Below are 14,826 nucleotides of genomic sequence, written 5' to 3' on the forward strand. Positions count from 1 at the left end.
TGGTGCACGCCTGTGATTCCAGCTACTCGGGAGGTTGAGGCTGAAGAATCACTTGAACCTGGGCAACAAAAGCGAAACTCCGTCTCAAAACAAAACAAAAAAATTTTTTTGTAGAGATGGGTTTTGTTGTCCAGGCTGGTCTCAAACTCCTAGGCTCACAGTATCCTCCCACCTCAGCCTCCCCAGTAGCTGAGACCAAAGGCGTGTGTCACCATGTCTGGTAATTTTTACATTTTTTTTTTCTCAGTAAAGATAGGGTCTTGCTATGTTGCCCAGGCTGGTGTCAAATTCCTGGGCTTAAACAATTCTCCCACCTCAGCCTCCAAAAGTGCTGTGGTGAGAGGCATGAACCATAGCGCCCAGCCCCTCTTTTCTTCTTTCTTTTCCTTTTTTTTCTTTTCTCTTTCCCTGCCTCCCTCCCTTTCCTTTTTTCTCCTTCCCTCCCTCCCTCCTTTCTTCCTCTTTTCTCTTTCTCTCTTCTCTCCTTCTTTCCTTCCTTCCTTTCTCTCTTTCTTTCTTTCTTTCCTTATTTTGATACACAGTGTCTGTTGCCCAGGCTGGAGTGCAGTGGCATGATCTCACCTCACTGGAACCTCCACCTCCCAGGTTCAAGTGATTCTCCTGCCTCAGCCTCCAGAGTAGCTGGGCCTACAGGCACCTGCCACCACACCCTAATTTTTGTATTTTTAGTAGAGACAAGGTTTCACCACGTTGGCCAGGCTGGTCTTGAACTCCTGACCTCAGGTGATTCACCTGTCTCGGCCTCCCAAAGTGCTGAGGTGAGAGGCATGAGCCGCTACACCCGGCCCCTCTTTCCTTCTTTATTTTCTTTTAAACCACAGGTCAGAGACACAACCTCCTTCCAGCTACCCAATCCTGGAACGTACACAGTGCAAATAAGAGCCCGGGAAACAGTGTATGAATTCTTGAGTGCCTGGAGCACCCCCCAGCGCTTCGGTGAGTGGGGAGAGTGGGGTGAGCGGGGCGTGCCCCTCCTGTCTCCCTCACGGGTGAGTGGAAGCCAGGCGTGCCATCCTGGGTCACGGAAACACAGGCCACCCCCCGCCTGCCTGCCTACGGGTCACCAGTTCTTCATTGTTTCTTGGTGTTCTGCCCGCAAAGGAGAGGAGATTCACTCCCCCAGTTTGTGACCTCCAAAAGGAGCCTGAACCTGATGGTGACCTCACACCTTAATCTTATTCACGAGAGGAGACGTGGAGGGGAAACAAGGTCATCCCACTGACAGACACCCCCTGGGCCTTGGAATAACACCGAGGCGGGCGGATCACGAGGTCAGGAGATCGAGACCATCCAGGCCAACACGGTGAAACCCCGTCTCTACTAAAAATGCAAAAAATTAGCCGGGCGTGGTGTCGGGTGCCTGTAGTCCCAGCTACTCGGGAGGCTGAGGCAGGAGAATGGCGTGAACCCGGGAGGCGGAGCTTGCAGTGACCGGAGATGGCACCACTGCACTCCAGCCTGGGCCACAGAGCGAGACTCAAAAAAAAAAAAAAAAATGTCTGCAGGCCAGGTGTTGCTCTCTCCCATCCAGAGTGGCTATGGACTCTGCAGCCGGATTCAGAAAAGGATTGCTTGAGAGTAAAAGCTTCTGGCCAGGCACCATGGCTCAGGCCTGTCATCCCAGCACTTTGGAAGGCCGAGGCGGGTGGATCCCCTGAGGTCAGGAGTTCGAGACCAGCCTGGCCAACATGGTGAAACCCCGTCTCTACTAAAAATACAAAAATTAGCCAGGCCTGGTGGCGAACGCCTGTAGTTCTAGCTACTCAGGAGGCTGAGGCAGGAGAATGGCGTGAACCCGGGAAGCGGAGCTTGCAGGGAGCTGAGATGGCGCCACCGCACTCCAGCCTGGGCCACAGAACGTGACTCCGTCTCAAAAAAATCAAATCAAATAAGACAACCGTCTGCAGGCCAGGGGTTGCTCTCTCCCATCCAGAGTGGCTGTGCCTATGGACTCTGCAGCCGGATTCAGAAAAGGATTGCTTGAGAGTAAAAGCTTCTGGCCAGGCACCATGGCTCAGGCCTGTCATCCCAGCACTTTGGGAGGCCGAGGCGGGTGGATCACCTGAGGTCAGGAGTTCGAAACCAGCCTGGCCAAGGTGATGAAACCCCGTCTCTATTAGAAATAGAAAAATTAGCCGGGCGCGGTGGCTCAAGCCTGTAATCCCAGCACTTTGGGAGGCCGAGATGGGCGGATCACGAGGTCAGGAGATCGAGACCATCCTGGCTAACACGGTGAAACCCCGTCTCTACTAAAAAATACAAAAAACTAGCCGGGCGAGGTGGCGGGCGCCTGTAGTCCCAGCTACTCGGGAGGCTGAGGCAGGAGAATGGCGGGAACCCGGGAGGCGGAGCTTGCAGTGAGCTGAGATCCGGCCACTGCACTCCAGCCTGGGCGACAGAGCAAGACTCCGTCTCCAAAAAAAAAAAAAAAAAGAAAAATTAGCTGGGCGTGGTGGCAGGTGCCTGTAGTCCCAGCTATTGGGGAGGCTGAGGCAGGAGGAGAATCGCTTGAACCCGGGAGAGGGAGGTTGCAGTGAGCTGAGATCAGATTGCAGCACTGTACTGCAGCCTGGCCACAGAGCCAGACTCCTCAAAAAAAAAAAAAAAATTAATTAATACACACAAAATACACAACACACACACACGCAACAGAGCATGACTCCTTCTCAAAAAAAAAAATACACACAAAATACACAACACACACACGCAACAGAGCATGACTCCTCAAAAAAAAAAATTAATACAAAATACACAACACACACACACGCAACAGAGCATGACTCCTCAAAAAAAAAAATTAATACACACAAAATACACAACACACACACACACGCAACAGAGCATGACTCCTCAAAAAAAAAAATTAATACACACAAAATACACAACACACACACACTCCGTGATACCCAGAAAATCGAGTTCCAAGCACGCACGCCGGTGGTGCCTCAGCTTCCCCCCCCCCCGTGCTGACCGCACCCAAAGCACCTGCCAGGCTGCGAGGCACAGTGGACGCCCCGGCGCTCCCCGTATCCCCAGCACCAGGCAGGCGGGGATCCACGTGTCTTCCAACTCCCTTAGGCTTCCGGGATGGGGCTGGGAGGCCCGGATGTCGCTCTGGGTCCAGGACGCAGGGTTCCGGACTGGGAGGCCCGGATGTCGCACCGGGTCCCGGGACGCAGAGTTCCGGGCTGGGGCTGGGAGGCCCGGATGTACCTCCTTGTCCTGGGACGCAGGGTTCCGGGCTGGGGCTGGGAGGCCCGGATGTACCTCCTTGTCCTGGGACGCAGGGTTCCGGGCTGGGGCTGGGAGGTCCGGATGTCGCTCCGGGTTCCAGACTGGGAGGTCCGGATGTCGCTCCGGGTTCTGGGACGCAGGGTTCCAGGCTGGGAGGCCCGGATGTCGCTCTGGGTCCCGAGACGGAGGGTTCTGGGCTGGGGCTGGGAGGCCCGGATGTACCTCCTTGTCCTGGGACGCAGGGTTCCGGGCTGGGACTGGGAGGCCCGGATGTCGCTCCGGGTTCCAGACTGGGAGGTCCGGATGTCGCTCCGGGTTCTGGGACGCAGGGTTCCAGGCTGGGAGGCCCGGATGTCGCTCTGGGTCCCGAGACGGAGGGTTCCGGGCTGGAGCTGGGAGGCCCCGACGTCACTCCGGGTTCCGGGACGCAGGGTTCCAGGCTGGGAGGCCCGGATGTCGCTCTGGGTCCCGAGACACAGGGTTCCGGGCTGGGAGGTCCGGATGTCGCTCCGGGTCCTGGGACGGAGGGTTCCGGGCTGGGGCTGGGAGGCCCGGATGTCACTCCGGGTCCCTGGACTCAGGGTTCCAGGCTGAGGATGGAAGGCCCGGATGTCCCTCCTTCTCCCGGGACGCAGGGCTCCGGGCTGGGGCTGGGAGGCCCGGATGTCCCTCCTTGTCCCGGGACTCAGGGTTCCGGGATGGGAGGTCCGGATGTCGCTCCGGGCTCCAGGTTGGGGCTGGGAGGCCCGGATGTACTTCCTTGTCCTGGGACGCAGAGTTCCGGGCTAGGAGGTCCGGATGTTGTTCCGGGTTCCGGGACGCAGAGTTCCGGGATGGGAGGCCCGGATGTACCTCCTTGTCCTGGGACGCAAAGTTCCGGGCTGGGGCTGGGAGGTCCGGATGTCGCTCCGGGTTCCAGGCTGGGGACGGGAGGCCCGGATGTCGCTCCGGGTCCCAGGACATAGGGTTCCAGGCTGGGAGGTCCGGACGTCGCTCCAGGTCCCGAGACACAGGGTCCGGGCTGTGAGGTCCGGATGTCGCTCCGGGTCCTGGGACGCAGGGTTCCGGGCTGGGGCTGGGAGGCCCGGATGTCCCTCCTTGTCCGGGAACGCAGGGTTCCGGGCTGGGAGGTCCGGACGTCGCTCCAGGTCCCGAGACACAGGGTCCGGGCTGTGAGGTCCGGATGTCGCTCCGGGTCCTGGGACGCAGGGTTCCGGGCTGGGGCTGGGAGGCCCGGATGTCGCTCCTTGTCCGGGAACGCAGGGTTCCGGGCTGTGAGGTCCGGATGTCGCTCCGGGTCCTGGGACGCAGGGTTCCGGGCTGGGGCTGGGAGGCCCGGATGTCCCTCCTTGTCCGGGAACACAGGGTTCGGGCTGTGAGGTCCGGATGTCGCTCCGGGTCCTGGGACGGAGGGTTCCGGGCTGGGGCTGGGAGGCCCGGACGTCCTTTCTTGTCCGGGGACATAGGTGGCCCGCAGGTGGTCACGGTTCCTGTGCGGGTGTGGCAGGACGGGGGTGTCCCCCCTGGACGCCTCCCCATGTGGCAGCCACCTGTCTGCTTTCCAGGGCTGTGGGGAGAGCCCATGGTCCCTGATCCCCCTAGACCGAGGCCCCGGTCCGTGACCCTCTCCCCCTAGACCAAGGCCCCAGTCCGTGACCCTCTCGTCCTCTCCCCCTAGACCGAGGCCCCGGTCCGTGACCCTCTCCCCCTAGACCAAGGCCCCGGTCCGTGACCCTCTCGTCGTCTCCCCCTAGACCGAGGCCCTGGTCCGTGACCCTCTCCCCCTAGACCGAGGCCCCGGTCCGTGACCCTCTCGTCCTCTCCCCCTAGACCGAGGCCCCGGTCCGTGACCCTCTCCCCCTAGACCGAGGCCCCGGTCCGTGACCCTCTCGTCCTCTCCCCCTAGACCGAGGCCCCGGTCCGTGACTCTCTCCCCCTAGACCGAGGCCCCGGTCCGTGACCCTCTCCCCCTAGACTGAGGCCCCGGTCCGTGACCCTCTCGTCCTCTCCCCCTAGACCGAGGCCCCGGTCCGTGACCCTCTCCCCCTAGACCGAGGCCCCGGTCCGTGACCCTCTCGTCCTCTCCCCCAGAGTGCGACCAGGAGGAGGGTGCGAGCTCGCGTGCCTGGCGGACGTCGCTGCTGATCGCGCTGGGGACGCTGCTGGCCTTGCTCTGTGTGTTCCTCATCTGCAGAAGGTGAGCCCTCCAGGGCATCCGCGGGGGTCCCTCTTGTTTCCAGTGCGACCCTGAAAGTTATTCACAGAACCGTCCTGAGCATCATGAGGAGCATTTTTGCGACTGAGTCTCGCTCTTGTGGCCCAGGCTGGGGTGCAACGGCGCGATCTCGGCTCAGTGCAGCCTCCGTCTCCCGGGTTCAAGTGATCCTCCTGCCTCGGCCTCCCCAGTAGCTGGGATTACAGGCGCCCAGCAACACACCCAGCTAATTTTTACAGTTTTAGTAGCGATGGGGTTTTGCCAGGTGGACCAGGCTGGTCTCGAACTCCTGACCTCAGTTGATCTGCCCGCCTCGGCCTCGCAAAGTGCTGGGGTGACAGGCGTGAGCCACTGTGTCCGGCCAGACCCAGTCTCCTTGCCAGGCATCAGAGCTTCACAAACTGTCAAATGGGTGCGGTGGTAACTTCTATCTCCCAGAGGGGAAGGGGAGGAGGAAGGGGAGGGGGAGACGGAGGGGGAGGGGGAGACGGAGGGGGAGGGAGAGGAAAAGGAGGAGGAGGAGTAGGGAGGGAGGAGGGAGGAGGAGGAGTAGGGAGGGAGGAGGAGGAGGAGGAGTAGGGAGGGAGAGGAGGAGGAGGAGTAGGGAGGGAGAGGAGGAGGAGGAGTAGGGAGGGAGGGGGAGAAGTAGGGAGGGAGGGGAGAGGAGGATGAGTAGGGAGGGAGGAGGAGGAGTAGGGAGGGAGGAGGGAGGAGGAGGAGTAGGGAGGGAGAGGAGGAGGAGTAGGGAGGGAGGGGGAGAAGTAGGGAGGGAGGGGAGAGGAGGACGAGTAGGGAGGGAGGGGAGAGGAACAGGAGGAGGGAGGGGGAGAAGGAGGAGTAGGGAGGGAGGAGGGAGGAGGAGGAGTAGGGAGGGAGAGGAGGAGGAGGAGTAGGGAGGGAGGGGGAGAAGTAGGGAGGGAGGGGAGAGGAGGATGAGTAGGGAGGGAGGGGAGAGGAACAGGAGGAGGGAGGGGGAGAAGGAGGAGTAGGGAGGGAGGAGGAGGAGTAGGGAGGGAGGAGGGAGGAGGAGGAGTAGGGAGGGAGGGGGAGAAGTAGGGAGGGAGGGGAGAGGAACAGGAGTAGGGAGGGAAGGGGAGGAGGAGGAGTAGGGAGGGAGGGGGAGAGGAGGAAAAGGAGGAGGAGGAGTAGAGAGGGACAGGGAGGAGGAGGAGCTGCAAGCTACTGGCTCAAGTCGTAAACTCCGTGACCTGAGGCACCAAGGGTGTGTTGGCAGCTGCACCCCGGGTGGCTCCGGTCCCAGCGCCCTGCTCCCTCTTAGACACCAGTGCCTGCCTACGATGATTGTCGGGGGCGTGTCAGGGCCTCGGGGGCCGGGAAAAGGGAGACCCCTGGAGTAGATGACTGGAGTCTTTTGCTCCGTCCTGACCCTGCCTGTCCTGGACACGCCGTGTCCCGGATGATGAGCTGGTGGGTGCTGGGTTCAGAGCTGGACCATTTCTCTTTCCTCTGAGGTATCTGGTGATGCAGAGGCTGTTTCCCCGCATCCCACACATGAAAGACCCCATCGGTGACACCTTCCAACAGGACAAGCTGGTATGTTACGTCTTCCGCCACGGGAGGGGTCTGGGCGGGCGTGGTGGCCGGTTTGGGAGGCCCAGGCGGGCGGACAGTTTGAGGCCAGGAACTCGAGACCAGCCTGGCCAACATGCAGAAACTCCGTCCCTACTAAAAATACAAAATCAGCCGGGCGTGGTGCTGTGTGCACCTGTAATCCCAGCTACTTGGGAGGCTGAGGGAGGAGGATCTCTTGAACCCGGGAGGCGGAGGCTGCAGTGAACGACGATCGAGCCACCGCACTCCAGCCTGGGCGACCAGAGTGAGACGCCCTGGACTAGGCGGCTGGACACCGTCTGCCAAAACCTGCAGGATGAAGGGGGTGGGGGGGACACCGGGCTCCCCGCCCACCGTGATCACGGGCTGTCTCGGCGCCCCACACACCAGGGAACGGCGGATTTTTTTCTTTTTTTTTTTTTTTTGAGACGGAGGTTTGCTCTTCTTGCCCAGGCTGGAGTGCAGTGGTGCGATCTCAGCTCACCACAACCTCCACCTTCCCGGTTCAGGGTTCGAGCGATTCTCCTGCCTCAGCCTCCCGAGTAGCTGGGACTACAGGCGCGCACCAACACACCCAGCTGATTTTTTTGTATTTTTAGTAGAGACGGGGTTTCACCGTGTTGGCCAGGGTGGTCTCGATCTCCTGACCTCGTGATCCGTCCGTCTCGGCCTCCGAAAAGTACTGGGATTACAGGTGTGACCCACCGCGCCCGGCCCAAACTGCTGGGATTACAGGCGTGACCCACCGCGCCCGGCCCAAAGTGCTGGGATTACAGGCGTGACCCACCGCGCCCGGCCCAAAGTGCTGGGATGACAGGCGTGACCCACCGCGCCCGGCCCAAAGTGATGGGATTAACGGCGCGACCCACCGCGCCCGGCCCAAAGTGCTGGGATCACAGGCGCGACCCACCGCACCCGGCCCAAAGTGCTGGGATGAGAGGCGTGACCCACCGCGCCCGGCCCAAACTGCTGGGATTACAGGCGTGACCCACCGCGCCCGGCCCAAAGTGCTGGGATGACAGGCGTGACCCACCGTGCCCGGCCCAAAGTGCTGGGATTACAGGTGTGACCCACCGCTCCCGGCCCAAAGTGCTGGGATGACAGGCGTGACCCACCGCGCCCGGCCCAAACTGCTGGGATTACAGGCGTGACCCACCGCGCCCGGCCCAAACTGCTGGGATTACAGGCGTGACCCACCGTGCCCGGCCCAAAGTGCTGGGATTACAGGTGTGACCCACCGTGCCCGGCCCAAAGTGCTGGGATTACAGGCGCGAGCCACCGCGCCCGGCCCAAACTGCTGGGATCACAGGCGCGAGCCACCGCGCCCGGCCCAAAGTGCTGGGATGACAGGCGTGACCCACCGCGCCCGGCCCAAAGTGCTGGAATTACAGGTGTGACCCACCGTGCCCGGCCCAAAGTGCTGGGATGACAGGTGTGACCCACCGTGCCCGGCCCAAAGTGCTGGGATGACAGGTGTGACCCACCGTGCCCGGCCCAAAGTGCTGGGATGACAGGTGTGACCCACCGTGCCCGGCCCAAAGTGCTGGGATGACAGGTGTGACCCACCGTGCCCGGCCCAAAGTGCTGGGATGACAGGTGTGACCCACCGTGCCCGGCCCAAAGTGCTGGGATGACAGGTGTGACCCACCGTGCCCGGCCCAAAGTGCTGGGATGACAGGTGTGACCCACCGCGCCCGACCCAAAGTGCTGGGATGACAGGTGTGAGCCACCGTGCCCGGCCCAAAGTGCTGGGATTACAGGTGTGATCCACCGTGCCTGGCCCAAAGTGCTGGGATGACAGGTGTGACCCACCGCGCCCGGCCCAAAGTGCTGGGATGACAGGTGTGACCCACCGCGCCCGGCCCAAAGTGCTGGGATGACAGGTGTGACCCACCGCGCCCGGCCCAAAGTGCTGGGATCACAGGCGTGACCCACCGCACCCGGCCAAAGTGCTGGGATCACAGGCGCGAGCCACCGCGCCCGGCCCAAAGTGCTGGGATCACAGGCGTGACCCACCGCGCCCGGCCCAAAATGCTGGGATGACAGGCGTGACCCACCGCGCCCGGCCCAAAGTGCTGGGATTACAGGTGTGACCCACCGCACCCGGCCCAAAGTGATGGGATTAACGGCGCGAGCCACCGCACCTGGCCCTCAGAGCCGATTTGAGATGGGACAGGCCCCTGCGGATCAGGACCTGGGCTCTGTTATCTAGGGGTGCCCGACTCACCCTGCCTCCTCTTGTCTCTGCAGGTGGTCTGGGAGGCGGGCAAAGCCGGCCTGGAGGAGTGTCTGGTGTCTGAAGTGCAGGTGGTGGAGAAAACTTGAGACCGGGGTTCAGGGCCTGCCGGGGGCTGCCTCAATCTCCCTGGCCGGGCCAGGCACCTGCACAGCCTGTGGCTGCTGGACGCGGCGCAGGAATGGACGTTCCTAACGGGTGGTGGGCGTGGGAGACACCTGTGCAATGTAGTCGGAAGATGCCAGGAAAAGGAAAGAACAGAACTTCTGTGTGTTTACTTCATGATAAAAGTGCTTTTTTTTTTTTCCCCCCACTCACGGGTCCCCGTCTCTGGATTCAGCCCCATTCCTCCAACACTACTAGACAGACGTTTCCACGTTTTTTTTTTGGAGTCTCGCTCTGTCGCCCAGGCTGGAGTGCAGTGATGCAATCTCAGCTCACAGCAACCTCCGTCTCCCGGGTTCAAGCAGTTCCCCTGCCTCGGCCTCCCGAGTTTCCGGGATGACAGGCACCTGCCACCACCCTCGGCTAATGTATCTATTTTTAGTACAGACGGGGCTTCACCTTAGTGACCAGGTTGGTCTCTTGGCCAGGCTGGTCTCGAACTCTTGACCTTGTGATCCGCCCACCTCGGCCTCCCAAAGTGCCGGGATTACAGGCGTGAGACACCACACCTGGCCTTTTTTCTATTTTGAGACAGAGTCCCGGTCTGCCGCCCAGGCTGGAGTGCAGTGACGTGATCTCGGCTCACTACAACATCTGCCTCTGGGGTTCAGACCTCTCCTGCCTCAGCCTCCGGAGTAGCTGGGATGACAGGCACCCGCCACCACACCCGGCCAATGTTTGTATTTTTTAGTAGAGATGGGGTTTCACCATGTTGGCCAGGCTGGTCTCGAACTCCTGACCTCATCCGCCTGCCTTGGCCTCTCAAAGTGCTGGGATGACAGACGTGAGCCACCGCGCCCGGCCTCCAGCGTCTTATAACTGGCTCCTCTAGGACTTCTGAGAAACAACAGCTTTGCTGCTTTCCGAGGGCGCCAGATGTCCTGCCTGGCTTGTCTGTCCTCTCCGGCCCCCAGTTGTACACGTGACCCTGGCTGCACAGCTCTTTTTTTGAGACAGAGTCTCGCTCTGTGGCCCAGGCTGGAGTGAAATGAAGCCATCTCGGCTCACTGCAAGCTCCGCCTCCCGGGTTCACGCCATTCTCCTGCCTCAGCCTCCCGAGTAACTGGGACTACAGGCACCTGCCACCACGCCCGGCTAATTTTTGTATTTTTAGTAGAGACGGGGTTTCACCGTGTTGGCCAGGATGGTCTCGATCTCTCGACCTCGTGATCGGCCCGTCTCGGCCTCCCAAAGTGCTGGGATGACAGGCGTGAGCCACCGCGCCCGGCCTGGCTGCACGTCTCTAAGCCACCGTACAGGGCTTGTGTAGCCAGGCAGACTCTAATGTCCGTAAACATGCCGTGTCCACGCTCCTTTTCACCCACAGACCTGAGGAGCTGCCCACATCCGGCGAGGGCTCTGGGATCTGCCCTGGCAGGTTCAGTTGCGCTCACACCCTGAGGCCAGCCTGGGCCCTTCCGTCCCCACCCCGGCCTGACCTCTGCGTCCCTGCCCTCATTCCCCAGAGTTGGATGCAGGCTCGACTTCTGATCCCCTCCCCAGGCCCTGTCTCCCCGTTGGGGTCTTCCCGACCGGGCCTCTGCCGGGTGTGAGGGCCAAACCGAAAACGGGGGTACTTCGAGCTGCAGGAAAAGAGGTGAAAGGAGCATTGCCTGTGTGTGGCGGGGGAGGAAAGCAGGGTGAAGGAATCCAGGCAGCAGTGACGCTGGCAAGGAGGGAGCCTGTCAGCCCACGTGCAGCCCCTGGGGACGGTCCCGATGTCCGCAGCTTTTCCACCTAGAACACGGAACCCTCCCAGGGAGCCCAGGATGAGTCGAAACCGCCCCACTGCAAATCCACACGAAGGAACTGTGATTTTTTTGAGACAGAGTCTCGCTCTGTGGCCCAGGCTGGAGGGCAGTGGCGCGATCTCCGCTCACTGCAACCTCCGCCTCCCAGGTTCAAGTGATTCTCCTGCCTCAGCCTCCCAAGTAGCTGGGATTACAGGCGTGCGCCACCACCATGCCCGGCTAATTTTTGTATTTTTAGTAGAGACGGGATTTCTCCATGTTGGTCAGGCTGGTCTCAAACTCCCGACCTCAGGTGATCCGCCCGCCTCGGCCTCCCAAAGTGCTGGGATTTCAGGCGTGAGTCACCGTGCCCGGCTTGTTTTTTTGAGACGGACTGTTGCTTTGTCACCCAGGCTGCAGTGCACTGGCACCATCTCAGCTGACAGCAACCTCTGCCTCCTGGGTTCAAGCAATTCTCCTGCGTCAGCCTCTCCAGTAGCTGGGACTACAGGCACCTGCCACCATGGACGGCTAACTTTGCTTTTAGTAGAGAACGGGTTTCACCACGTTGGCCAGGCTGGTCTGGAACTCTTGACCTCATGTGATCCGCCCACCTCGGCCTCCCAAAGCGCCACCGCACCCGGCTAATCTGTGTTTTTAGTAGAGACGCGCTTTCTCTATGTTGGTCAGGCTGGTCTCGAACTCCTGACCTCAGGCGATCCACCCCTCACCATCCCAAAGTGCTGAGATTACAGAGCTAAACCACGGAGCCCAACCAGAACTGTGATTTTGGTAGTACCCACGAGGCAGGATTCTCTTAGTAACACCACGTATTATTTCCTATGAAGTTACCTCCAACACTCAGCTTGCTAAGAGCCTCAGCATTTCAAGATTGGGCAGGACTGGCCAGGCACGGTGGCTTATGTGTGTAAAATCACGCCTGTCACCCCAGCACTTTGGGAGGCCGAGGTAGGCACATCACCTGAGGTCGGGAGTTTGAGACCAGCCCGGCTGACGTGGTGAAACCCCGTCTGTACTAAAAACACAAAATTAGCCGGGCGTGGTGGCGTATGCCTGTAATCCCAGCTACGTGGGAGGCTGAAGCAGAATGGCTGGAACCTGGGAGGCGGAGGTTGCGTTGAGCCGAGAGCACACCATTGCACTCCTGTCGGGGTGACAAGAGTGAGACGCCATCTCGAAAAAAAAAAAGTAACGCGAAGTGCACTTGCTGGTCTTTGAACTGTAACTTTGGATACCCTCCCCCGCCACCATCGAATCCCCCAAATCCCCCAGAGTCCAGTATACCACCACGTAGGATTTCACTGGAACTGCTAAGGAAACCATGCCCGGATTACTATGTTAAAATCTATGAAGTCACAGGAGTGAAAACATGTCCAAGAGTGGATGAAGCAGTTACCACGGCTCCAGGCAGGAACTCGGAGCCCAGGTCCCCGTGGGTCGTGGCTGTTTTGTGGAGGGTGTGCAGGACCCACGGGTCCCTGTGGGTCGTGGTTGTTTTGTGGAGGGTGTGCAGGACCCACCAGTCCCCGTGGGCCATGGCTCGTTTCTGGAGGGTGTGCAGGACCCACCAGTCCCCGTGGGTCGTGGTTGTTTTGTGGAGGGTGTGCAGGACCCACGGTCCCCGTGGGCCATGGCTAGTTTCTGGAGGGTGTGCAGGACCCACGGGTCCCCGTGGGTCGTGGCTGTTTTGTGGAGGGTGTGCAGGACCCACGAGTCCCTGTGGGTTGTGGCTGTTTTGTGGAGGGTGTGCAGGACCCACGGGTCCCCATGGGCCGTGGCTAGTTTCTGGAGGGTGTGCAGGACCCACGGGTCCCCGTGGGTCGTGGCTGTTTTGTGGAGGGTGTGCAGGACCCACGGGTCCCTGTGGGTTGTGGCTGTTTTGTGGAGGGTGTGCAGGACCCACGGGTCCCCATGGGCCATGGCTAGTTTCTGGAGGGTGTGCAGGACCCACGTGTCCCCATGGGCCGTGGCTAGTTTCTGGAGGGTGTGCAGGACCCACGGGTCCCCGTGGGCCGTGGCTGTTTTGTGGAGGGTGTGCAGGACCCACAGGTCCCCGTGGGTCGTGGCTGTTTTGTGGAGGGTGTGCAGGACCCACAGGTCCCCGTGGGTCGTGGCTGTTTTGTGGAGGGTGTGCAGGACCCACGGGTCCCTGTGGGTCGTGGCTGTTTTGTGGAGGGTGTGCAGGACCCACGGGTCCCTGTGGGTCATGGCTGTTTTGTGGAGGGTGTGCAGGACCCACGGGTCCCTGTGGGTCGTGGCTAGTTTCTGGAGGGTGTGCAGGACCCACGGGTCCCTGTGGGTCGTGGTTGTTTTGTGGAGGGTGTGCAGGACCCACGGGTCCCCGTGGGCCGTGGCTAGTTTCTGGAGGGTGTGCAGGACCCACGGGTCCCTGTGGGTCGTGGCTGTTTTGTGGAGGGTGTGCAGGACCCACGGGTCCCTGTGGGTCGTGGTTGTTTTGTGGAGGGTGTGCAGGACCCACGGGTCCCTGTGGGTTGTGGTTGTTTTGTGGAGGGTGTGCAGGACCCACGGGTCCCCGTGGGCCGTGGCTAGTTTCTGGAGGGTGTGCAGGACCCACGGGTCCCTGTGGGTCGTGGCTGTTTTGTGGAGGGTGTGCAGGACCCACGGGTCCCTGTGGGTTGTGGCTGTTTTGTGGAGGGTGTGCAGGACCCACGGGTCCCTGTGGGCCATGGCTAGTTTCTGGAGGGTGTGCAGGACCCACGGGTCCCCGTGGGCCATGGCTAGTTTCTGGAGGGTGTGCAGGACCCACGGGTCCCCGTGGGCCGTGGCTGTTTTGTGGAGGGTGTGCAGGACCCACGGGTCCCTGTGGGCCGTGGCTGTTTTGTGGAGGGTGTGCAGGACCCACGGGTCCCCGTGGGCCATGGCTAGTTTCTGGAGGGTGTGCAGGACCCACGGGTCCCCGTGGGTCGTGGCTGTTTTGTGGAGGGTGTGCAGGACCCACGGGTCCCCGTGGGCCATGGCTAGTTTCTGGAGGGTGTGCAGGACCCACAGGGTTGATGGCGGAAGCTCCTGTTTCTCCACTTGCCTCCGGGCCGAGACACGTGACAAACACGGGACTCATCGGGACACAAATGAGGGTTTCTACCTGGCGAAGTGCAGAGATGTGGAGTCTGCCTTTCGGGGCAGGCGCGGTGGCTCACACCTGTCATCCCACCGTTTTGGGAGGCCGAGGCGGGCGCTCTATCATTTGAGGCCAGGAACTTGAGACCAGCCTGGCAAACATGGTGAAACCCCATCTCCACGAAAAATACTAAAAGCAGGCGGGTGTGATGGTGCACGCTTATAATCCCAGCTACTTGGGAAGCCGCGGCAGAATTGCTTGAACCTAGGAGGCAGAGGTTGCTGTGAGCCAAGATGGCGCCACCGCACTCCAGCCTGGGCGAGAGCAAGACTCCAACTCAAAAAACAGATTTTTTTTTTTTTTTTTTTACTACGGCTGGGATTTGTGGAGAGCCCAGGAGAGCCAGCTGTGGATCCCCAGGGCTGCGGTCCCTGTGGCCCTGCCGTGTGCTGGCACCACCAAGGCCCAACGTTCAGCCTGGCAGAGTCAACACGGCGTTTCTTGCCTCGCAATGAATGTGCGCAGGGAGCTCGAAAGAAGCTGGCGTGCCCGG

The 14,826-nt window shown here is 60.9% G+C and overlaps 1 protein-coding gene across 7 annotated transcripts in view; it reads left to right on the forward strand.

The window, feature by feature from the left end:
* The window catches only part of IL3RA (interleukin 3 receptor subunit alpha), a 40,722-nt gene extending 31,154 nt beyond the window's left edge, over positions 1-9,568 (forward strand). For 3 of the 7 annotated variants that reach the window (XM_077989793.1, XM_077989795.1, XM_077989794.1), the window contains exons 9-12: positions 843-957; positions 5,347-5,452; positions 6,943-7,024; positions 9,293-9,568. In XM_077989793.1, the coding sequence (XP_077845919.1) occupies positions 843-957; positions 5,347-5,452; positions 6,943-7,024; positions 9,293-9,367 (378 nt within the window). In that variant the 3' untranslated portion in view covers positions 9,368-9,568. Of the gene's footprint in view, positions 1-842; positions 958-1,155; positions 4,284-4,403; positions 4,433-5,305; positions 5,453-6,942; positions 7,025-9,292 lie in introns of those variants that run through there. The other 4 variants (XR_013413273.1, XR_013413272.1, XM_077989791.1 and 1 more) reach the window with 4 other exon arrangements.
* The last annotated feature ends 5,258 nt before the right edge of the window (positions 9,569-14,826 follow it).

This window comes from Macaca mulatta, chromosome Y (genome assembly GCF_049350105.2).
Source record: "Macaca mulatta isolate MMU2019108-1 chromosome Y, T2T-MMU8v2.0, whole genome shotgun sequence".
NCBI lineage: Eukaryota > Metazoa > Chordata > Mammalia > Primates > Cercopithecidae > Macaca > Macaca mulatta.